Source organism: Vombatus ursinus, unplaced genomic scaffold (assembly GCF_900497805.2).
Source record: "Vombatus ursinus unplaced genomic scaffold, bare-nosed wombat genome assembly UNPS02014499.1, whole genome shotgun sequence".
Taxonomy (NCBI): Eukaryota; Metazoa; Chordata; class Mammalia; order Diprotodontia; family Vombatidae; genus Vombatus; species Vombatus ursinus.
In genome coordinates, this window is record NW_020954277.1 from 149,608 (window position 1) to 172,586 (window position 22,979).

The 22,979-nt window shown below is 42.9% G+C and overlaps 1 protein-coding gene across 2 annotated transcripts; it reads left to right on the plus strand.

The window, feature by feature from the left end:
* The first annotated feature begins 1,210 nt into the window (after positions 1-1,210).
* LOC114042512 (zinc finger protein 260-like) lies at positions 1,211-15,758 on the plus strand. Of its 2 annotated transcripts, none has more exons than XM_027861198.1 (5): positions 1,211-1,285; positions 2,952-3,030; positions 6,107-6,233; positions 7,308-7,406; positions 13,256-15,758. In XM_027861198.1, the coding sequence occupies exons 2-5, from the start codon at positions 2,998-3,000 to the stop codon at positions 15,175-15,177; spliced, it is 2,181 nt and encodes a 726-aa protein (XP_027716999.1). In that variant the 5' UTR covers positions 1,211-1,285; positions 2,952-2,997; the 3' UTR covers positions 15,178-15,758. The 2 variants fall into 2 exon arrangements, with proteins under 2 accessions (XP_027716999.1, XP_027716998.1); XM_027861197.1 differs by lacking the exon at positions 1,211-1,285 and adding an exon at positions 1,546-1,595.
* The last annotated feature ends 7,221 nt before the right edge of the window (positions 15,759-22,979 follow it).

Genomic DNA, 22,979 nt, shown 5'->3' on the forward strand with positions numbered 1-22,979 from the left:
TCGGCACAATTATATAATAGTGATAATAATAGGTGGCATTTTATAGTGTGCTTTAGCATTGGCAGAGCACCTCAGCTAGCAGGAGCAGCTCGTATAGTCAGACTAAAGCTGTTCAAGGGAGCTTACTCAATTACAAAAAGCCATTTCATCCACCTAGATTACAGGTGTCCCACAGAATGTCCTACAGAACAGTAAGTATGAAAGAATAGCAGCCGGATAGTGACTCGTCTTCAGGCTATTTCGATCTGAACTTCAACAGAAAGATGAGAAGATGAAATAAGAATGATGATGGTAACGACACAGATAGCCCTTTAAGGTTTTCAAAGCCCCTTGGCCCAGTGGTAACAGCTTATAAATATGGATAAGCAAAGCAGCAGAATAGAAACTAATGAATGAATGAATGATTGTATGAATGAATGAAGCATTTATGAGGCACTATGAGCAAAACACTACCCTAAGTACTGGGGATACAAATAGAAAGGTAAGATGATCCCTGCCCACAAAACGCTCACATTCTAATGGGGGAGATACCCATTGTATTGCCTTGTGCCATTGTGGCAGTGTGTGTGTCTGGATGAGACAAACCAAAAGATGTAAGTCCACCATGATGCTGGAGACTTAGGAAATTAAATCACTGACCACTTGTTGGTGAAGTACACTATTATGGCAGAAGATTTCTGGAGCAAGTGGCCCTGCCCCTGTAGTGAGAACCTGAGAAGAAGGTGGGTGAGTGGGGCAAATGCGTCTCGTCTCTGAAGTGTTTATACTTTCCTGATCTTAGGGGAATGAGAATCTTATTGGCCCCTGGGCACCACGGGCATTAGAGGGTGGCCGAATCCTCCTTCCTGATACGTGCGACCAGCACCCAGGACCACTCTGGGAGGAAGGTGGGGGTCCCACCCAACTACACGAAGGAACATTTGTTGGGGCAGTGGCGGCGCGGGGCAGGAGGGGTCCTACGCTGCCAGCGCAAGGGAGGAGGGACCAGAGGCGTTCCTGAAGTAGCCACGTGGCAGACTGCAGTGCGTCTGCGCCGCGCGCCTACATTTCCCAGACTCCTTATGGCCCTCTTCCCACGCCCCCTCCGGCTCCTTCCTTCCTTTTGAGGGCTGACTTCATTTCCCAGGATGCCTCTGTGAGACACGCTGGGGTCACGAACCCGCGTTCTCTTGAGTCTTCTGCGGCGCTACTCTTCCCAGCGCGGCTGGGTCCTGGCTCCACGTAGTTGGGCAGGGAGGGAGGAGCCGTCCCAGAGCCCGTTCCTCCGCGCGGGCGGAGTGCGTGAGTGCGTGCAGGAGGGGAAGGGGGACGGGGAAGGCGGACGGGGAAGGAGGGGACGGCCCAGCCCGCCCCAGGCTCAGCTCCAGCTCCGTTGTGTGCACGCGCACGCGTGCTGCTGCGTGAGCGCGTGCGTGCTCGCGTGCGTGCGCGGCCCCGGCGGCTCGGCGTCGCGGTCTCCGGAGTCGGGCGGATTCGGAGGCTGCTGCGGTCGCGCGGGAGCTGGGCCGGGGTCTGGGGCAGGTGCGGGAGGAGCGGCCTGGATCGGGGCGCGTTCGGGGCTGCGGAGGAGCCGAGCCCGAGGCGCGAGGAGCGCGGTAAGGCCCGGGAGGTGGGGGCGGGGAGGTGGGGAACGTGACCCCGCGGAGGGAGGGGCGGGAGCGGCCGAGCGCCCCGGGCCGGACTTGGGGCCGCGACCCCCGCTGTCCTTCCTCGGCCGCGGGTGCGGCTCGGGGCGCAGCGTCCGGCTCTCTGAAGACTTCGGTTGGGGGCCTGAGCCTTCCCGACTCGGAGTCATCCGCAGACTTGGTCCGCTTGTGCCCCCCCGCCCCCCGCCTCGCCCCAGGCGGGTGGGGGCGGAGCGCGTGGCTCCCCGGGAGACCCGGGCCCGGAGCCTGCAGTGGCGCTTGTGGGGCGCACGGAGGGGTTCGGGGCTTTGCAAACATCGTCTCGTTGCCCCGCCCCCTCCCCCCCAAGCCCGTGAGGGGGTGCTGTCAGAGCCCCGGGGTCTCAGAGCTAGCGAGGTGCTTGCTTAGGGGAGAAGCTCCAGCCAGCTCCCTCGAGCCCCTGTCTGTTATGAAGCTCCTACTACGTGCTGAGTGCTCTGCTAAGCACGTAATAAATATCCCACAACACTGGGAGGTTGGGGTCTCATTTTACAGATGAGGGAACTGAGGCCGACTAGTAAAGACTTGCCTAATGCCACACAGCTACCGAGTGTCCAAGGCACAATTTGAACCCCAGTCTTCCTGACTCCAGGCCCAGCCCTTTCATGTACTGTGCCCCCCAGCAACTTCATTTGATCTCCTGCTCAAAGTGATTGGAATAGTAAAGATGACTCTTCTGACCATCAGTGGACCCAGAAACAAGTAGAATGAGGTGGTTTTTTTTGTTTTGGAGGCAGTGGGGGTTAAGTGACTTGGCCAGGGTCACACAGCTAGGAAATGTCTGAGGGGAATTTGAACTCAGGTCCTCCTGACTCCAGGGTCGGTGCTGTATCCACTTGGCCATCTAGCTGACCCCAGAGTTTTGTTTTCTATTAGGCATGTGCGTACTGTTTCTGTGGTCCAGACACCTGCTCGTAGGTATCATAGTTTTCTCCAAGGAATTCAGTAAACCCTTTTCCCACACATTATGTCCTTTGTGGAAAATATTGGACAGTTTTTCATTAAGGACGCAACAGAGGCACAGAAGAGCTAACTTGAATTCTCATTGCTGGACACTGGTGAAGTAATGAAATTCAACCCCCGTGTCCCAGTTCTATAGCCAGAGTTTTGTTTTTGGAACATGTTAGATGAGCAAAGGGGTCCATGGCCCTTCCTTATGATTATAGAAGGAGGTGGATCCCCTTTTGACCTTACTCTTTAAGGATCTTGGGCCTCACACACCTAGGCTAGAGTGTTGTATCCCTCGGTGAATTTTGTTTCCCTCATGAATTCTTTCTTCGCCCTCAGGCCAGGTTTTCCAGATTCTGCCTTTTCCTAGACAGAGGAGTAGAGAATGACTTCTGGGCTTCTGATGGCCAGGTCAATGGTGAGTTATGGTTTCTTCTCTCTCCTGAAACATGCCGCCTTGTTTTTCACAATGTGGACACATCTCTTTCCCTTGTCCTCCAGCCTCTCCACTCTATGAAGTCCCATCCAGGGATGACCAGAGCCTTGAATGTTCTCCCTCTGGTGACTGGCTACTCAGACTTTATAGAGTTCATAGATCATTAGAACTGAAGGAGATTATATAGACCAACTCTCTTTATCTGACATGATAAACTGAGGCTCAGGGAAGTAGTGTCTCATTCAAGATCATTTTTTTTTTAACTAAATTTTTATTTTCAAGTGAAGATCCTTTTTCTTTCTTTCACTCTCCTTTTCACTCTTTTCCCTCCAGTTGAGAAAAAGGCAAGAAAAACAAAACTCCTGTCACAAACATATATTGCTACGGAAAACAAATTCCCAAATTGGCCTTGTCCAAAAAACATGTGTCTCAATCCACCACTATCTGTTAGGAGAGGGGTAACATTTCAGTGTGGAGCCTCTGGAATTATAGTGGGGCCATTGTTGATGAGAGTTCCTAAGTCTTTCACAGTTGTTGGTTTTTACAACGTTGTTATTGTAAAAATTCTCCTGGTTCTGCTCATCTCCCTCTGCATCTGTTTATACGAGTCTTCTCAGGTTTCTCTCAAACTGTCATCCCCTAAAGTCACCAGTTGCAGCGATTACAAGAGCTGAGGTCTCTGGACTCCTTGCTGTGTGTTTTTTCCATTGTTGTTATCATTATTTAGCTATTCAGTCTTGTCTAACTCTTCATGACCCTGTTATGGGGTTTTCTTGGCAGAGATAACTGGAGTGGTTTGTCATTTCCATCTCCAGTGGATTAAGACAAACAGGTATTTAACCTGACTTACTCAGGATCACAGAGCTCGTAAGTGTCTGAGGCCAGATTTGAACTCGGGTGTTCACTACTTGAGGCCCAGTGCTCTATTCATTGAGCTATTTAGCTGCCTGTGTGTTCTTTCCATTAGGCCACAGTACATTGGGACTGTTCCCCATTTTCTTAGTTTCCTCTTCTCTCCTGGAGAACTTTTGCTTGTTCATTGAACTAGCTCTATAATGTTCTTTGCCAGGTGCTGTGAAATAAACCCCAGAAAAGAGTAAATACTTGTGTTATTACAAATGGAAAGTTAGATCTATTTTTAATCATAGGGAAGCATGACCGGGTGCCCTGGGAGCTATGATTTGGTTGGCTTTGGCACCTTCCTCTGTGCCATTGACACCCCAACCAGCTTAAAGCTTGATTAATGAATAAATCTCTGGGAATTTCCTGAAGCTCAGATAAGTCAGTGACTCACCTGTGGTCACCCAACTGGTGTGTGGAAGAGGCTACTCCTGTCCCCCAAATCCAGCGCTGTGCCCATTTCCAGGTCATCCATCCAAAAGATGTCAAGAGAGGAAATTTTAGGAGTTCAGTAAAAGACCGATGGGCGTGATTTATTTCTAGATTACTACTTTGGTTTGAAAAGAGAGTTTTCATAATTTCTGCCTTTTCCAGTTTACCAACGGCTTCTCTTGTGAAAGGTTCTTGTGTACTTTAAAAGTGCTTATTCCTCAGTTCTCCCATTTCTCTCCATATTTGTTTTTCTGTCCTGTGTAACCTCTACTTACTAAGTCCCAAGACAGATATAAGAAGGTTTTCATCCCGGTATAGCAGCCCCCCTCTCCTCCTGCAGAGGGTGGCAGAATGATGGGGAAAGGAGGTAGAATATGCTAAGAATTTGAGTTTGTAATTGTCTGTAAATGTAGCTGATGCTGTTCTGCTGTTGCAGGTCACACAATCTAAGTTGAGAGGGACTTAGTGCCTAATTCATCCCCACACACCCCAAAAGGAATCCTACTCCTAACAGGCCAGACGTGGTCATCTGCATCTTTTTGATGGCCTGCAGTAAGAACAAGCTCGTTGCTTCCTAAAGGTGTCTGCTCCACTTCGACATTACTTTAATTGGTAGAAAGTTTTTCCCTGTCTTAAACCTAAATCTTCCACCACGTGTTCCACCCATCATGCTGGCTCTGCCCTTTATAGACCAGAGAGACATCTTATCTTCCACGTGACAGCTGGTCAGATATTTGAAGCCAGCTATGGTATCTCCGTTATCTATGCCAAGTATTCCTAGTTACTTCACAGGAGCCGCATATGGTATTATTTCAAGGCCATACTCCATCCTGGGGTTCATAGGCCCTCAAGGGTTCCCTGGATAGATTTTAGGGGAGCTCATGCACTTGTTTTACTATTTTATAACTTTTAATATAGCTTCCTTTCTAATCTTATGTATTCTGTTTTGTACACTTAAAAATCTTCTGAGACGGGGCCCCTAGGCTTTACCAGATGCTGGCAAAGAGCCCCAGGACACAATCACGGTGAACTTGGTATACACATTACTGCTGCTCTGTGCTGGCAGTCTTTAAAGTGTGGTCTGGGGTCCCTGAAGTCAAAATTATTTTCGTGACAACACTAGCATATTTGAATCTTTAATAAGGCAAATGCTGATAGATCTAAGCCACATAAACAAAAGCTCTCGGGGGTGGTATTATCTTCAGTGGTTTTTAAAAGTAGAAAGGGGTTCTGACACCATCAGGTTGGAATTGCTGCCCTCCCTAGCTTGACTTTTGCTGTTCTCCATAGGTTAACATGCTATTCCCACTCCTATCCTTGTCACTTGACATTTCACCCCAAAATACAGTTATTATGGCAACCTCTGACTCACCCACATCCCACTCCCAGTTTACCCATCTCTTTTCCATTTTTGACAAGGATGATGCCTTATGAGAGAAAGAACAAGCCTTAATGTATCATTTGTGGCTGACCTCTTTATTCTGCCTAAAATGTGTCAGTTGGTAGTGGACCTTGCTTATCATGTGTATCTGTTTAGAAAGGGCTTTTGATAAAGTGATTGCTGCTGTTACTGCTGACTCTGACAGGAGAATTTTGTACAAGGTGAGGCCTCTAGAAACACTAGAGAAGGTACATACACAACTCCTAGAACCAGCTTGCTTCCTGTCACCTTCATGTTCTGTGTGATGGATGGTTCCTGGGTGAGCAGAAATGTTGGCTCTTTCAGGAACTGGTGACGTTCCAGGATGTGGCCGTGGACTTCACCCAGGAGGAGTGGGGACGCTTGGAGCCGGGCCAGAAAGACCTGTACAGGGAGGTGATGCTGGAGAACTATCAGAACTTTGTCTCCCTTGGTAAGGACAACTTGCCTCTGTGAGCTGGCATCTGTCCATTGGGCTGGCCATGTGTCCTGACTTGTAAAGGCTGTGGCCTGGCTGAAGTGCCAAGCTGGGTTTTACCGTAATGTTTAGGAATAGTTACGGATGATGATGATGATGATGGGGACCATGGCTGACATTTGTATTGTACTTCAGGGGTTAACTTTTGGTACCTTATTTGATCCTACCCCAAACCTGTGAGGTCAGTACTGCAGTCATCCCCTGCAATCATCCAGAGGAGGAAACTTCAGTTTCAGCAAGTCTGCAGATCAGCACACCTTTATAAAAGGGCTTCCATGTGCCAAGCATGAGAGACTGAGACAGAGAGACAGACACTTGATGCCTTTCCATTGGCCCCATACTTTAGGAGTGTCTGAGCAACAGTTTGAACACAGGTCTCTCCTGACTTCCCCAAGCATGGATTAAGCACCTCTGAGATGTAAAGCATTGTGCTAGGTGCTGAGAATACAGATACATGAGTGAAAGAGTTCCTGCCTTTGAGGAGCTTATGTTCTAAGAGCAGCATGATGTCCATGGCACCCTGCTGCCTCTCTCTGCCCCTCTAGTAATGGGGGATCTCAGTTTACCTGGCCCCAAGGAAGGGTCTTTGATTTATGCAAGTGGAAATCCCAGTTTTGGGTTACTTCCCCTGTTGGGTTCCCTCAGGGCAGAGATTTTCCCCTGAAATCCCAGTACAGACCCCTAGAGGCATGAAAGATTTCCCTTCCTCTTGGCAGGATCAAAATAAACTGATTTTCTTTGCTTCTACAGCCACTCAGATTCCTCATCTGTAAAATGAAGGGGTGAGACCACATGGCCCCATACAGGCCCTTCCTACAGGCCCCTGCAGCTGGAAATCTCTGATCCCATGGTGTCAGTGATCTTACCTCCATATTGCCTGGGTGCAGCACAGTATAGAGCACCCTTCCCAGTCCTGGGGTCCTTGGTGTTAATCTCTGTCTGCCCCTTTTTTATTAAAGAAAAAGGGGCTGCAGTGAATTTTGAGATGGGTTTCTGTTCTCAGCACTTTGCCATTTCTTTCCCTACCAGGAGGACTGCCAGCCCCCAAACCTCATGTGATCTCCCAGTTGGAGAGAGGAGAAGCACCATGGATAGCAGAGAGAGAAGCCCTGGGAGGCGTTTGTCAAGGTGAGTGAGTGAGTGAAACCAGGCTGATGGCGTCGTTGCCAACAGGAACATAGTCAGTAAAGTTGGAGTCCCTTTGAAATGGTAAGTGGGGAACCTTCCTCAAAGGCCCCAGCACCAGGAGGCAGTTGAATTTGGTCTAATTACTGATCATCTGTTGTCTGAAGGATCTCCTGTAGGCCCTCTTGAGCTGGAACAAATATGTAACACTTCTCCTCTTGTCTTCCTTTTGTTCCTTTTATCTGATGTTCACCCTTCTGGGCTCTGGATCTCAGCCTTTCTCCCCTCCTCGCCCCTCCATGTTTATTTTCTCCTCTTTCGTCCTTTATGTATCTTCCTCTTTTTCTTTTTTCCTTTTTTTCCGTTTTTCCTAGGCAGTGGGGTTAAGTGACTTGCCCAGGGTCATGGAGCTAGTAAGTGTCAAGTATTCTGAGGCTGGCTTTGAACTTAGGTGGTCCTGACTCCAGGGCCGCTGCTCTATCAACTGCCTCACCTAGCTGCCCTGTATCTTCCTCTTTAAAGAGACCTTTTCTTTTCATTTTAAGCTTTCCTGCCTATGTTAAAAGGAAAAACAAAAACTTAGGATGTTTTTGGTTTTGCTTACCTTTGAGGTTGTCTTACTGTCTTTCTTGACCAGCGTGTCCTCTGGATTATCTCTCATTTCATTTTCTTTCTGAAAATGATAGCAGTCTGATTTCCGTTCCCACTTTCTTCAGTACTCAGGGGATGTGTGGTTTCTTCAATGTGAGTACTCCCTCTGGGAACAATTGTGACTTCAGTCACAGTGCATCATTTTTAGGATTTGCTGTGGCTGAATGCTTCATCGAAATAGCTAGCAATTATGTGGCATGTTAAGGTTTCCAAAGCACTTGAGGTACGCTCTCTCATTTGATTATGTATCTGATCGTCATTTTACATTTTACATCATCTTTTAGCCAACTTGGGAATGATGAGTCTCCAGATTTTACCAGGCTGGACCTCATATGAAAGACATCCTTGTACAGAAAGCTTTGGAGCTCAGTAGGATTGGCCCACAACTTGCCTCCCACTAGGCCCTGGCTCCCCTTGGTGCCACAGTGATGTGTCACAGTAAGACTTCAGTAAAGGTGTCTTCCCATCATCCGAGACAACAGCAACAGTTTTCTTTATCTTCTTTAAAATAAGTGTTCATATCTTTTATTTTCACATTATCTGTGTTCCAAGAAAACTCTCTCTTTTAATAAAGAAAAAAGAGGAAGAAAAATAGTTTGGCAAAACTTACAGTGCATCAAAAAAAGCCCACCGTTATATGCACTTTTCCAAACTTTTAATTCTTCCCCCTGCCCAGAAGTGTCGTCTTAGGTTTCTTCTTTGGGACAAACTTAGTCATTGTAATTTTGCAGTATTCACTTTCAGTATTTTTTGTGCTTTCCATTCGCTTTGTTGTAATTACTGCATGTATTGTTTTCTTAGTTCTACTTCATTTTACATTGCTTCCCATAAATGTCTCTGCTTCTGTTTTTGTCACATTCATCCTTATGACAATAATATTCTTGTATTTTCCGTCTTTCTCCCACTCTGAAACACAAAGCTCACTCTTTCCTGCCTACAAATATATTCAGATTTTACCAATCCTAAAAAGGCTCCTAGAGAGTCTACTCAAATACCCCAATCGTCGCCACCCTTTGACTGCTAAACTGCTTGAAAAAGTAGCCTATGAAGGCACGGTAGTGTACCTGTAATCCTTGTTCCTGGGGAAGACTTAGCCTGGTGGATGCCTTGACCCTGGGAGTTACAGGAGCTTCTCTAGGCTAATGCCAGTTGTGCGTATCTACACACTAAGTCTGGTACCCGTACAGCGAACTCCCAGGAGTGGAGGCTCCCCCAAGCTGCCAGGATCAGGTTGGAAAAAATGAGGCGGCCAAAGCTGTGCCCTCATTATTGGGATTGAGCCTGCGAATAGCCACTGTATTTCCAACCTGGGAGACATAGGGGGCCCCAGACTTTAGGGGAGAAATGGCTTCTACGTGATTACTTAACATATTTATGGCTTTATACGTTTCCAGCCCCTTGTGTCTTTTTAACATAAAACATGCCGCGGTGCCCTACTTCTGTTCTTATCTCTTCAGTTGCTCCTTCCTTGGTGGTGCCTCATTCTTTTACAAACCTGTCAAAATGGGGCTTCCCCAAGGGCGTTTACTAGGCCCTCACCATTTCTCTCTGCATTTTCTCTTTGGACAGTTTCATTTGTCTACTATAGATAGCTTCAGTGACCAGCCCTGTGCATCTGGTTCTCAAGTGTATTTCTACAGTATTACCATTCTTGATCCAGAACCTTATCCCCAGCTGTCTTGGAGACCTCCCTCTTCAAGGGTCCCTGAGCAACCTAGATTCAGCATGTCTAAAACCAAACTCATCTTCCCCACAAGGGCCCTTTATAATAACGGTATTATTTTTGACTGTGGCATCACCACTTAACACCTTCATGACTTTTTTGGGTACAACAGGTAAACAGAATCAGTTGGCAGATCCCCTGGGTTGTATCTCCATAGCATCTCTTGTATCTGCCTTTGTCTTTTGAGTTCACCCCCAGTTCAGGCCCATGTCACCTACCTGCTCTAAAAGAGTGTAGTGGCCTCCTTACCTGTGTGCTCACCTTAGATCTCTTTGCCATTCTCCTCTCCCCTTCTCTGCCTGTGTCAGACTGCTGCCAAAATAGTCATTGTCATAATCTGATCTGGTTATGTCATCCTCAGCTTTGCACACGTGATGGTATGAAATGAAACTTGAATGTTTTAATAGGTATTTCTTCAGTTATTAGTGATTGGAGTATTTTCACATAGTTGATAAGTTTGCAGTTCCTATTTTGAAGAGCGTTCATTTCCTCCAACCACTTAAGTGTTTGAGAATAGCTTTTGTTCTCACATATTTGTATCAATTTCATATTAGTTTAATTTGCCCACTTTATCTTTTATAATCGCCTCTATTCTTTAAAAGTCATCTACCTATCATCATGAAAGGTGACCTTTTTAAATGATGTAACCTTTGTGTCACATCTACTTGGGGTATATTGTGCAAGATCCAAACTTCGTTCCTGCCAAATTGCTTTTTAGGTTTTCCAGAAGCTCTTATTGACCAAGTTTCTTTTACCTCTGATCTCAATAACCAATTCTCAGGTTAGTTGAAAACCAATTTTTGTGTGCCTGCTGTGATTTTATTACCAAGTTTGTTCTGTTGATATTAACTGGTACCAAACTTCTTTTAAAAAAAATACTTTTGTAGTATAATTTCAAATCTGGTAAACTTAAACCTTCATTCTTTTTATTCTTCATCTTGAGATTCTTCACTTTGGCTTCTCCAAATGAATTTTGTTCTTAATTTCTCCAATTCTAGAAAGATACTATTTTGAAATTTGCTGTCACCTTAAATCTGTAAAGCAGTAGTTGGCTTTCAGATTCCTTACAGTAGTTTCCCATCCTTGACTCTAGAACCTCACCACTAAAAGAAATGATGTGTTCATTGTGAATGTTTTCTTATTGAATCCATGTTGGGTGTTAGGGATCCATACTTTCTTCTCTGATGGTTCACAAATGAGCAGCTAGACATGAGGTTCCTGAATGTTGCCAGTTTATTAGTGTTAATAGTGTATCTAAAATTAACCAGTTTCCTCCTTGTTATGATTAGCACTATGTTCCCAATTGATAAATTAGTATTCTGATGACATCTGCAAATGCTTTCAATACCATAGAAAATAAATGTTAACTGATGTGAAGAACCTGTGTGTAGCAAAGTCGATGGGGTCTGGAGTCAACCGGCTTCGGTTTGCCACTTGACTCTGCTGTATATTTAATTTTATTATCCTCTTGAGTTCTGTAATCTGGGGATATGCTGTGACTATTTCTTAATGAATTTTTCATTAATTATCTCAAGACTCCAATCTAGTTCATTAGATATCAGTTATTAATGAAATGGAGAAACTTTACTGGTTGTAGTTGCTCTTTAAACATTTTAATTATTGCCTGTTCACAATTAACAAATGAAGGCAGGAAGCATAAAGCTATATAACTATTTTGACTCATAACCTGAGTCACTTCAAATACTCATGGTTAATACGCTCCTATGTGCTAGGCATCGTGCTGAGAACTGGGATACAAAAAGAGGCAGAAGACAATAAATAATAAAGCTCTTGAAAGAGTGTATAGTATAATGGGGGAGACAACATGCAAACAGATACAAAAAATAAATTGTAGACAGGATAAATGGGAAATAACAGTGAGAAGCACTGGGTCTAAGAGGGTTTGGGGAAGACTTCCTGTAGAAGGTGGGATTTTAGTTGGGACTTAAGGAGGTCAGTAGTTGGAGTGGAGGAAGGGAGAGCATTCCAAGCATGAGGGGTAGCTAGAGTCAAGAGAAGGAGAGTTGTTCATGGAGTAGCCAGGAGGCCAGTGGATCACAGAGTATGTGTTGAGGAGTAAGATGTAAGAAGGAAAAGGTAGGAGGAGGCCAGGTTATGAAGGGCTTTGAATGCCAAAGAGCATTTTCTATTTGTTCTGGAGGCAATAGTGAACCACTAGAGTTTATTGAGTAGGGGGTGTGTGTGACGTGATCAGACCTGTGCTTTAGGAAAAATCACTTTAGTGGCTGAATGGAAGATGGATTGAAATGGGGTGACTGGAGGCAGGGAGAGCCACCAGCAGCTATTGCAGTAATCCAGGCAGGAGATGATGAGGGCCTATCAGTGAAGAGAAGAGGTCCTATTTAAGAGATACGTTGCGAAAGTTATATCAATAGGCCTTGGCAATAGCTTGGATGGCGGTGGTGGTGTGGCACAGTGTGTGAGAAAGTGAGGAATCCAGGATGATTCTTGGGTGGTGAGCCTGGCATTGTCCTCTCCAGTAATAGGGAATGTAGGGGGGAGTAGAGGATGTTTCAAGGGGAATGATGATGAGTTCTGTTCTAGACCTGTTGAGTTGAAGGTGTCTGCTGGACATCCGCTTAGAGATGTCTGAAAGGCAGTTGGAGATGAGAGATTGGTGGTCTGCAGAGAGATTGGAGCTGGAAAGATAAATTTGAGAATCATCAGCATAGAGATGGCAGTTAAATCCATGGGAGCTGATGAGATTCCCAGGTTAGGTAATGTATAGAGGGAGAAGAGTCTTTCAGCTTCTCAGCCTCTTCATAGAATTATCATTATAGACTGTAGGATTTCCTTATAAAACAGGACTTAAGACAGTTCTGTCACATCAAGTCATTTCCTTAGCTTCTTAAACTGCCACCCAAATAGATCACTGATGAAACGTCTCCCTGACTTCATGGGGAAAAGACATTTGCATTAAACTACTTTTCCCAAGTGGCTTTTTAAGTTCTCACCACAACCCCCCCCCCCCCCCCCCCCCCCCCATTCAAAATATAATTAGAAATAGGGTTTGGTTTTGTTTTTTCTTTGTGAGGCAATTAGGGTTAAGTGACTTGCCCAGAATCACACAGCTAGTGAGTGTTATGTGTCTGAGAACAGATTTGAACTCGGGTCTTCCTGACTCCAGGGCCAGTTCTCTATCCACTGTACTGTCTAGGTGCCCCCATTTGTTTTCTTAAAGAGACAGTAACAGTTTCTGTAGCTTTTATAGGAAAGGCTATTTTGAATCAGGTTACATAAACTAATCCCTGATAATTAGATATTCTGTTAATATCTCATCTTCCTCCACACTTCTTCCATATTCAGTTTCTAAGAAAAGATTATTCTGCCTTTTTCCAGTGGGTTATCCTTCTCCTCGAGGCATGATAGAACTTAACAAAAAACAAGTTTCCTTTCTTGTAGCAAAGTGAATATGGATATTAACAGATGGGTTTTTTTTTTTTTTTGTTCGTTTCAGATTCCTTTATTCAGAATACAAGATATGAGATCAAGGAGCCATCTATAAATTATGGCATTTTTATGGGAGCATCAGCCAAGGAGAGACTCTCAAAGAATCCCATCTGGAATTCTAAGTTAGGTGAAGCGTGGGATTTTAATGTCTGGTTGGAAGACCATAGGGGGAAGGAGGAGAGATGGTGCCAGCAAGTTACAGTGGGTCACAGAACAACTTCTCAAGACTTGGATGTTCATGAACAGAATGCTTTTGGGAGAAGGTTCAGGTTAGGGTCTGTTCTCGTTCCCAGACAAAGAACTACTACAGGAATACAGCACAGTCAACACGACACACTTGGAAAGAGCTTCAAACAGTTGTCAGACATAATTGACCATAATAGGAATTCCTTAGGGAAGAAAATCTGTAACTATAAATGCAAGAAGCCTGTCATTTACCACTCAGACCTTTTTCAGTACCACAGATTACACAGTGGAGAGAAACACCATACCTGTAGTCAGTGTGGGAAAACCTTCAGCAGTAGCTCATGCCTTATTGCACATCAGAGAATCCATACTGGAGAGAAGCCTTTTAAATGTAACGAATGTACAAAAGCCTATCGGCGGAAGGCACATCTTATTCAACATCAGAGAATTCATACTGGAGAGAAACCCTACGTGTGTAATGACTGTGGAAAAGCCTTTAGCATTGATTCATCCCTGGTTAAACACCAAAGAATTCATACTGGAGAAAAGCCCTACAAGTGTAGTCAGTGTGGGAAAGGCTTTAGCCAAAAAGGACACCTTAATCAACACCAAAGAATTCATACTGGAGAGAAACCTTTTACATGTAATGAATGTGGGAAAGCTTTTAGCCAGTATAAACACCTTAATGAACACCAGAGAATTCACACTGGGGAGAAACCCTATGAATGTAACGTATGTGGCAAAGTGTTCAGACAATTTGGAAACCTTAGTAAACATCAGAGAATTCATACTGGAGAAAAACCATATAAATGTAAACAGTGTGGGAAAGCTTTCATTGACAATTGTGTCCTTATTCAGCATGAAAGAATTCATACAGGAGAGAAACCATATATATGTAATGAATGTGGGAAGGCCTTCAGTCGAGGGATATGCCTCAAGAAACACAAGAGAATTCACACTGGAGAGATACCATACAAATGTAATGACTGTGGGAAAGAGTTCACTGATAAAACATCCTTTATTTGTCACCAGAAAATTCATACTGGAGAGAAGCTTCATGAGTGTATTGACTGTGGGAAAACTTTTTGCCAGAAGGCAAACCTAAAAAAACACAAAATGATTCATACTGGAGAGAAGCCCTTTGAATGTAATGAATGTGGGAAAGCTTTCCGAGTGGTGGGACAGCTTAATATACATAAAAGAATTCATACTGGAGAGAAACCTTTTAAATGTAGTGAATGTGGAAAAGCTTTCAGAGACAGGGGAGGACTTAGTGTACATAAGGAAAAACATGGAGAGAAACGTTACACATGTAATGACTGTGGGAAAACCTTCAGAAATCGGGGATACTTTCGTATACATCGGAAAACTCATAATCAGGAGAAACGTTATAAGTGTAATGAATGTGGGAAAGACTTCAGCCTGAGGGAATCCTTTGTTGTTCATCAGAGAATCCACACTGGAGAGAAGCCTTATAAATGTAATGTATGTGGAAAAGCCTTCATTTACAATACATCCTATAGTAAACATCTGAGAATCCATACTGGAGAGAAGCCTTACACATGTAATGAATGTGGAAAAGCTTTTACTCAGAAGCATTACCTTACCGAACATGAGAGAATCCATACTGGAGAGAGACCCTTTGAATGTAATGAGTGTGGGAAGTCCTTCAGGCAGAAGCAAACTTACAAGGCTCATAAAAAAATTCATACTAGAGATAAATCACTTAAGTATAATCAATGAGTGTTGGAAGGGCGTCTGTTAGAACACATTTTAGAATATCAGTGATTGCATACTGTTGGACAATTAACGTAAATGCGGTCATTGTGAAAAAGCTATAATTTCGACCCATAGGGAAACCTACCACATCAGAATTCATCTACGATGAAGACTGTTGACTCTGGAACCATGGAACGACTCTTGCATGTGTGTTTAACTTCTTATTACAGGGTTTGTGTGGAAAATTTACTGTGGGGTTTTAGTATGGGAAATATTTCATAGGATCACAAGGTCATAGGCTTAAAGCTAGAAAGAACCTTAAAAGGACATCGAGTCCAACTGCCTCATTTTCTAGACTAGGACACAAAGGAAAAGTCGTTAAGTGACTTTCCCAGAATCATGTAGCCAGTAAGTATATGAGGCACTATTTAAACCCTGACACAGTCTGGTGCCCCACCCACTAGTCTATGCTTCCTTTAGTCTTGTTACTTGTTAAATACTGAAAGTTAAAGTGTCATTTTTTTCCCACAAGTTACACTATTGTTTGGGGATTTGAAAGGGAAAATTAATAATCGTAGTAATAATAAAAAAATGAAAACCTTTAATCTGGAACGCATGTTGCCTGCTTTAGGTGTTGAAGTTGTATGAATAGATCCTGAAAGAGCCTCTATAGTACCAGTTTCATAAATAATTTCAGTAAATTTGCTAAAGTTAGCAAGAGATTAAAAATAGTAGATAAATGAAAATGGCCTTTCTGCCCATAATAGGAGAATAGATAGTGTAGTTCTCTGAAGTAATTAATCCCAGGGCTTGGTTGAGTCCACTCAGTGCCCTTGTTTGACCTGGGGTCTAAAATACAATTGTAGTTAGAGCCCAAAGATAGCTCGAAAGAGTTCTGGTTGAACAACCTTGTGAAATAGAAACTCTCCCATTTAATAATAGGAGTTTGAGCATAATGAAGTTTTGGCTTTACTTCTTGCAAGGGAAGGTGAAGTTTTCAGCAAATTTCTGTGTCTGAACAAGAATTGAACCCTGGGTTCACAAATCCATAGCTTGGTGGGGAAATTTGAACCACAGTAAACAGGCTACTATATTAAATTCTCCTTGGGCTCGAGCATTGCTGGTGTTAGTAACCAGTGGTATTAAACCAGACTTGCAGCATACTGGCAGGTGGAAATCCCAGAAGCCAAAGCCGAGCCATACACAGCACACTTTGCACATTTCTTCCAGGTCCCTTCTGCATGTCTCCCCCGTTATATTTACACACGTTATTCTATATAATAAACTAAAGTGGTATCTACTTAGAAGAGCCCCTGTGCCCGAAAGTACCTTTTGTGCCTATTTCCTAATAACCCCTTATCCATGCATAATGATAGGTTTTCCTCATTACTAATGCAGTAATCATGCTGAACAGTCCAGTCTGTCCATGTGTTCACTCCATTAGATGTGGTGGTAGAACAGGACCAGGTGCCCTCATGATGACTCTAGAGGGTATTCTTTTTCAGTAATGATCAGGACAAGATGGTTTCTAATAATCCATCATGCTTTGAGATTATTTAGTGGTGAGATGCTATTTATCAGTTTCCTCCATCAGGCTAGTTCCTACAGTTTGATACCAGCCTGGTTGGGAGAGAAAGTAATAACCAGCCCTCTTAGTTACCCAGTGCAGTAAAACAGAGTCCAGGAATAGGATTCTCTAAATAGCAATGACACTTTTAATTAAGTTAGAATAATTCACTTGGAAAATTAGTTTCTTTTTCCCTTGGTAAGTTCATTGCCTACATTGGATTAGTTCCTCAGCTTAGCATATGGAAAGGTAATCAAACAGGTATACTGATATACTTGACACAGCTGTGGATTGGTCCAAGTCTGGATAGCAGTTTGGAATTATGCAGGTAAAATGATTAAATTTCATGCACTGATCCAGAGATTTCATTTTTCAGCATATTTATCACATGTAAAGATCAAGCATATTAAGCTTCATAGCAGTAATCTGGTAGCAAATGAGTCAGTACACAATTAATGAAGTATAAAAAAATTGGCATAATGGAATATTACACATTAAGGCAAGACTGAATAGAGGAATCCAGAGCAACCTGGGAAAATTTGAGGATATAGAAGGATTCCCACCCCCCCCCAAAAAAAAATCACTGTAAAGAGACTACGCTAAGGTAATTTTAAAAGACCACTATAAGGAAGTGAAACTGCATAATTGATAAACGAAGGTTTCGGGAAAGATACTGAAACTACCTTCATGGTGTGTGGGGGAAGGGCATAACAAAGATTGTTGTATAAATTGGAAGTTACAATCACTATATTGGAAGTTTTGGTTGTTTTGCTTTGTTGGAAGGCTTGAATCAGTCTTTCCAAGAAAACTGATGTAAAAGACAAAAAAAAATCAATAAAACATGTATATGTATTTTTAAAATTCTGGTAGATCATATTCCAGTCTATCACAGTTCAGAAAAAGCCTGTGATAAAATGCAGCACTTAACACATTCAGATACTCAGGCATCCCTTAATATGATCAAAAGTATCTCAGAGCTAGCATTATTTTTAAGAGAGACACTAGAATTTTCCCAGTAAGATTAGGGGAAAAGAAATGACCATTACTTCTGTTATTATGGGATCTAGTGTTGGAAATGCGAGGTGTAAGGAAAAGATTCGGTATCCAAAGAGGAGACAATTACTATTTGTAGATACTATAGTGGTTTGTTTAAATGCGGGCATTCCGTGAAAAAGAGTTGGAAGCAGTAGTAAAGTACTAGGATGTGATACCTTTCTGGTTCTTAGTGAAACCGAGCAAAAGGGATGGAAATTACATTCTAAGTAGCTACAGTGAAAATACCTAGTAATTAATTTACCTGTCAAGACACTGAAGAAATGGGGGAGACAAATATATACGATATTTACAAAGCAGGCTATATACAGGATAAATGGAAAATAATCAAAAGAGGGAAAGCACTGGAATTAAAAGGCCTGGGGAAAGCTTGTCGAAGGTTAGTTGGAACTTAAAAGAAGTCAGGCATGGCAGCAGTTGGAACAGAGGAGGGAGAGCGTTCCAGGCATGGGGGACAGCCAGAGAGAATGCTCATAGCCAGAAGTGGACTGGCTCGTTTGTGGAACAGCTAGTGTCACTGGATTGAAGAGTGTGTGTTAAGGCTTGTTTGTCCTTCGTCCTTGAAGAGGACCCTGACATCAAGAAGAGGATGCTATGACTTTCAAGTGAATTAGACTTAAGAGAGGGAGGGCTGTACAAAGTCACCAGGCTCATTTTCTCCTCCGGGGCCATCTGGGTCCAGTGGCAGTGTATAGATTAGGATGACTGGAGGTGGCCCGCGTGTGTTAGGGAATGGAGTGGAAGAAAGGAGGGGGCCAGGTTGTGAAGGGCTTTGAATGCCAAACAGAGGATTTTATGTCCTGGAGGCAATAGGGGGCCACTGGAGTAGGGAGATGACTGACATGCACTTTAGGAAAATCCCTTTGGTGGCTGAATGGAGGATGGATTGGAGTGGGGAGAGACTTAAGGCAGGCAGAGCCACAAGAAGCCACTGCGATTGTCCAGGTGTGAGGTGTGAGGGCCGTGTCAGAGGAGAGAAGGGGGCAAATTCAAGAGATGGCCTTGGCAGCAGCCTTTTTGAGGAGTTTAGCTACAGAGTTCAGCAGAGCAACAGGACCGTAGTTAGCAGAGACGGAAGATCAAGAGTGTTAAAGTTGCCTGGAACACGGAGAGTGTAAGTGCTCAGGGTCACACGGCCACCGTGTATCAGAGGTGGAACCTGAATCCAGGTCCTGCTGGATCTGAGGCCAGCTCTCTTATGTTATTCTGCCTCTGTAATTAGTATGAAGGAGGGAGAAAATCTTGGGATTTGAGATGAAAAACTCCAAAAGAGAATGAATAAGCAAAAAGCATTTATGACATGCTTACTATGTACCAGACACTGCTATGTGCTGGCGATGCATATATAAGCAAACGAGACAGGTGCTGCTCTCATGGAGTTGACATTCTAACAGGAGAAGATAATACGTGTGGCTAGAGATGAAAAGTATAGGGGGAGGAGACCAGGGGAAGGGCAGCAGCCTGGCAAGGAGATGGCCAGAAAGTGGCAAGCTGTGCCTGAAAACAGGTCCAGATAAGGTTACCAGTCAGAGTCCATGAAACACAGGGTTGGCATTCAGAATTCTAGGCAGAAAAGGGGAAGGAGGAGTCTGGAGCTACAGGCCTTGGGTGGCCCGGCCTGGAGTGAACTAGAAAGTGGCTTACAACCATAAGCTGTATGAAACAGTATAATCATGCATGAGATTATGCCAATAATGCCAATAATAAACCCAAAATAGAAATAGAAGTAAGCTTCAATGATGTAAGAACAATATCCTATAGGGTAGGTTAGGCTAATTTTTCATTAGAAGGTATTGATGGCCATGAGATTTAATTGGTTCGGGGGGGATAAAGGCTGGAACCATTGATTGTAGCATCCTTGTGGCCCAAGTCCAAAAGCCAGAACGATGAGGAAGCTCTCCCCTCCGGCTTCTAACTAATGCCTCAGTATGGCCAACAGAGTTAGGGAAGCTGCATCCAACTGCAGGGAGGCTCTTATGCTTGGTGAATATCTTTTCCGGGCCTGGGCCACCAGACTGGCCCAAGTCAGGGCTGGCCTACACCATTTGGATGAGATTGAAATGGCCCCGTCCAAGTGGGCAAAGTAGACAGAAGTTAGCCAGCACTCAATCTAGGATGGTGAAGAGAGGAGAGGCACAAACCATTTCAGTGGCAGATTCCTAGGAATGATCAGCTTCCTCCTCTGTCTGTCCCCCTTTCTTCTTAGCAAAGAAGGGCCCAGTAGGAAGAGAGTACAAACTATCAGAGGTATATGTTACAGGAAAATGCACAATTAACAGTAACAACAGTGAACACGAATAGAACGAGCTCATAAAGTAAAGGAGGGTGGCAGAATGGATTAGAAAGCAGAACCCAATATATTGCTTCCAAGACACATGTTGGTAACATAAATATTCATAGAGTTAAACTTATGATTTATTTTATGATGACTCACAAGTTCTAAAAAGCAGAGGCAATAAATAATCTCAGACAAGGCAACAGTAAAAACAGACAGGGTTAAAAGAGATAAGCAGGGAACCTACATTATTCTTAAGGGTACCATAGATAATAAAATGATATAAGAAATTAACGTACAGAGTGTTCCCAGAGTCTCAGTGCATGTACCTAATGAAATGTCATCTACATTTTAAAGGAAAAATTAACTGAATTACAAGAAGAACTAGCATAATAATTGGGCTGTAATAGCTGGGCTCAGACTTAGTTAAAAAAAAAAGAAAAAACACCACCGAAAAGACCAATTGGAGAGGAATGAAGTAGTAATTTAGAAAAGCAATTGGCAATTACTGAATGGGAAGATAAAGTAATATACCTATTTCTCAGCTATGTGTGGCACCCATACAAAAACTGGCCAAGTGTTAGGGCATAAAAACTTCATTAAAAAAATGGATAAAAATTAAGCATATCCTTTACTTACCATAATGCAATAAAATCATAATAAAGAGCCCCTGAAAAAAGGATTTAAAGTTAAATGGGGACTAAATAAATCAATCCTAAGGAATTGATAGGAATTAATGATAAGGTATTTGTTCCCAAAGAACAAATCAGCAAAAGAGATAACTTGATTATGGAAAATAGAGACACAATGCCATAACTTTTGTGATGTAACTAAAAGGGATCCTTAGGGGGAAAATCTATATCTCTAAACATTTTCCTTAACAAAAGAAAGAAGAGATCAATGAATTGAGTTCAACTAAGAAAAACTAGAAAGGCCATAATAAAAAATAAAGTAGAAACTCTAAAGATAAAAAAGATAAAATCGACAATGGAAATACTGCTAAACTGATAAGTTAAAGGAGTTATATTTTAAAAAGCCCCCCAAAATTAGACAAACCACTAGCAAATCTGATTTTGAAAAAAGATGAAAACCCAATAGTCAACATAGAAGTGAAAATGAACTCACAAGAATGAAGAAATAAGGGGAAAATTTCAAATTAAGCAATTATATGCCAGCAATTAAATGAATGTGAATTAACCAAAACATAAAATACCCATCAGAATATCAAATAGAGAATTTTAAATAACCCAATCTTATAAAAATGAAATTGAACAAGTTACAAATGAACTTCCAAAGAGAAAAACTCTTGAATCATATGTATTTACAAGTGAATTGTAGAACATTCAAAGAATAGCTAACTCTAATTTTACAGAAAGTATTTATAAAAATAATAATAAAAAGGGGAGTCCTATCAAACTCCTAGGAGAAAAATATGGTCATTCTACCTGAATCAAGTCAGAGAAAGAAAACTATAGACCATTATCACTATTGAATATCTATATAAACTATTAGCGATGAGAAAACAAAAACATTAAAAAATATTATACAATATAACTAACTTGGATTTATACCAAGAATGCAAGTTTATTCAATATTAGGAATGCCATGAACAGAATGGACCCTATTAGAAAAAAAAAGGAAAGAACAGAAAAAAACAATAAAAATCACATGATCCCTTCTCTTCCCACAGATTGTCCCCCTCTGTCATCCCCATTCTTTCACTTATTTCAATTTCTCTCTCTCTACTCGCTTATTTCTCACCACCTACAAACATGCTCATGTCTCCCTTATCCTGAAAAAAACAAACAAACCCCAAAACTGTCACTTGATTCTTCTATCTATGATAACTATTGTCCTATTTCTTTTCTGCCCTTTGTAGCTAAACATGAAAAGGCCATCTACAACTGGGGCTCCACTTTCTCTCCTCTCACTCTCTACTTAATCCCTTGCAGTCTAGCCTCAGATGTCATCATTCCATTCAAACTGCTCTCTCCAAAGTTACTCATGGTCTCTTGGTTGCCAAATCCAACAAATCACTTCTCAATCCTCATCCTCTTTGACCTCTCTGCAGCCTTTGACCCTGTGGGTCACCGTCTCTTCTCTGTAGGTTTTTGGGATACCCTCTCTCCTGGTTCTCCTCCTACCTGACAGCTTCTTCTCTGTTTCCTTTGCTGGAGCCTTCTCCAGATCATGCTCTTTCACCATAGGTGTCCCTTAGGGTTCTGCTCTGGGTCCTCTTCTCTTCTCCCTCTATACTACTTGGTGATCTCATCAGCTCCCATGGATTTAGTTACCATTTTCTATGCTAATGATTCTCAAATCTACCTTTCCTGCCCCAATCTCTCTGCTAACCTTCAATCTCACTTCTCCAACTGCCTTTCAGACATCTTGAACTGGATCTCCAGTAGACATCTTTAATTCAATATGGCTAAAACAGAGAGCATTATCTTTTCCCCTGAAGCCTCCCCTGACCTTCCTACCTTCCCTATTACTGTGGAGGGCAACACTATCCTTCCAGACCCTCAGGCTCACTACCTAGGAGTCATCCTGGATTCCTCTCACCCCACCACCCATATCCATTCTATTGCTAAAAACCTGTTGATTTCTCCTTTGCAACATCTCTTAAATACACCCCCATGTTTCTTCTGACATTGCCCCTACCCTGGTGCAGATCCCCATCATCCTACACCTGAATTACTGCAATAGCTGCTGGTAGGTCTCCCCACTACAATCCATTCTTCGTTTGCCACTAAAGTGGTTTTCCTAAAACAGGTACGATCATATCATGCCCCCCTCTCCTTGTCTCAGTAAACTCCTGTTGCCTCCAAGAACAAATACAAAATGCTCTGTTTGGCATTCAAAGCTCTTTATAATCTAGTGCCTTCCTACCTTTCTATGTCTTCTTACACATTACTCCCCAACAAGCACTCT

Coding starts and splice junctions, on each gene's coding strand:
- LOC114042512 (XM_027861198.1), top strand. CDS start 2,998: ATGACTTCTGGGCTTCTGATGGCCAGGTCAATG. Junction 6,234..7,307: donor TCAGAACTTTGTCTCCCTTG/GTAAGGACAACT, acceptor TTTCCCTACCAG/GAGGACTGCCAGCCCCCAAA. Junction 7,407..13,255: donor CCTGGGAGGCGTTTGTCAAG/GTGAGTGAGTGA, acceptor TGTTCGTTTCAG/ATTCCTTTATTCAGAATACA.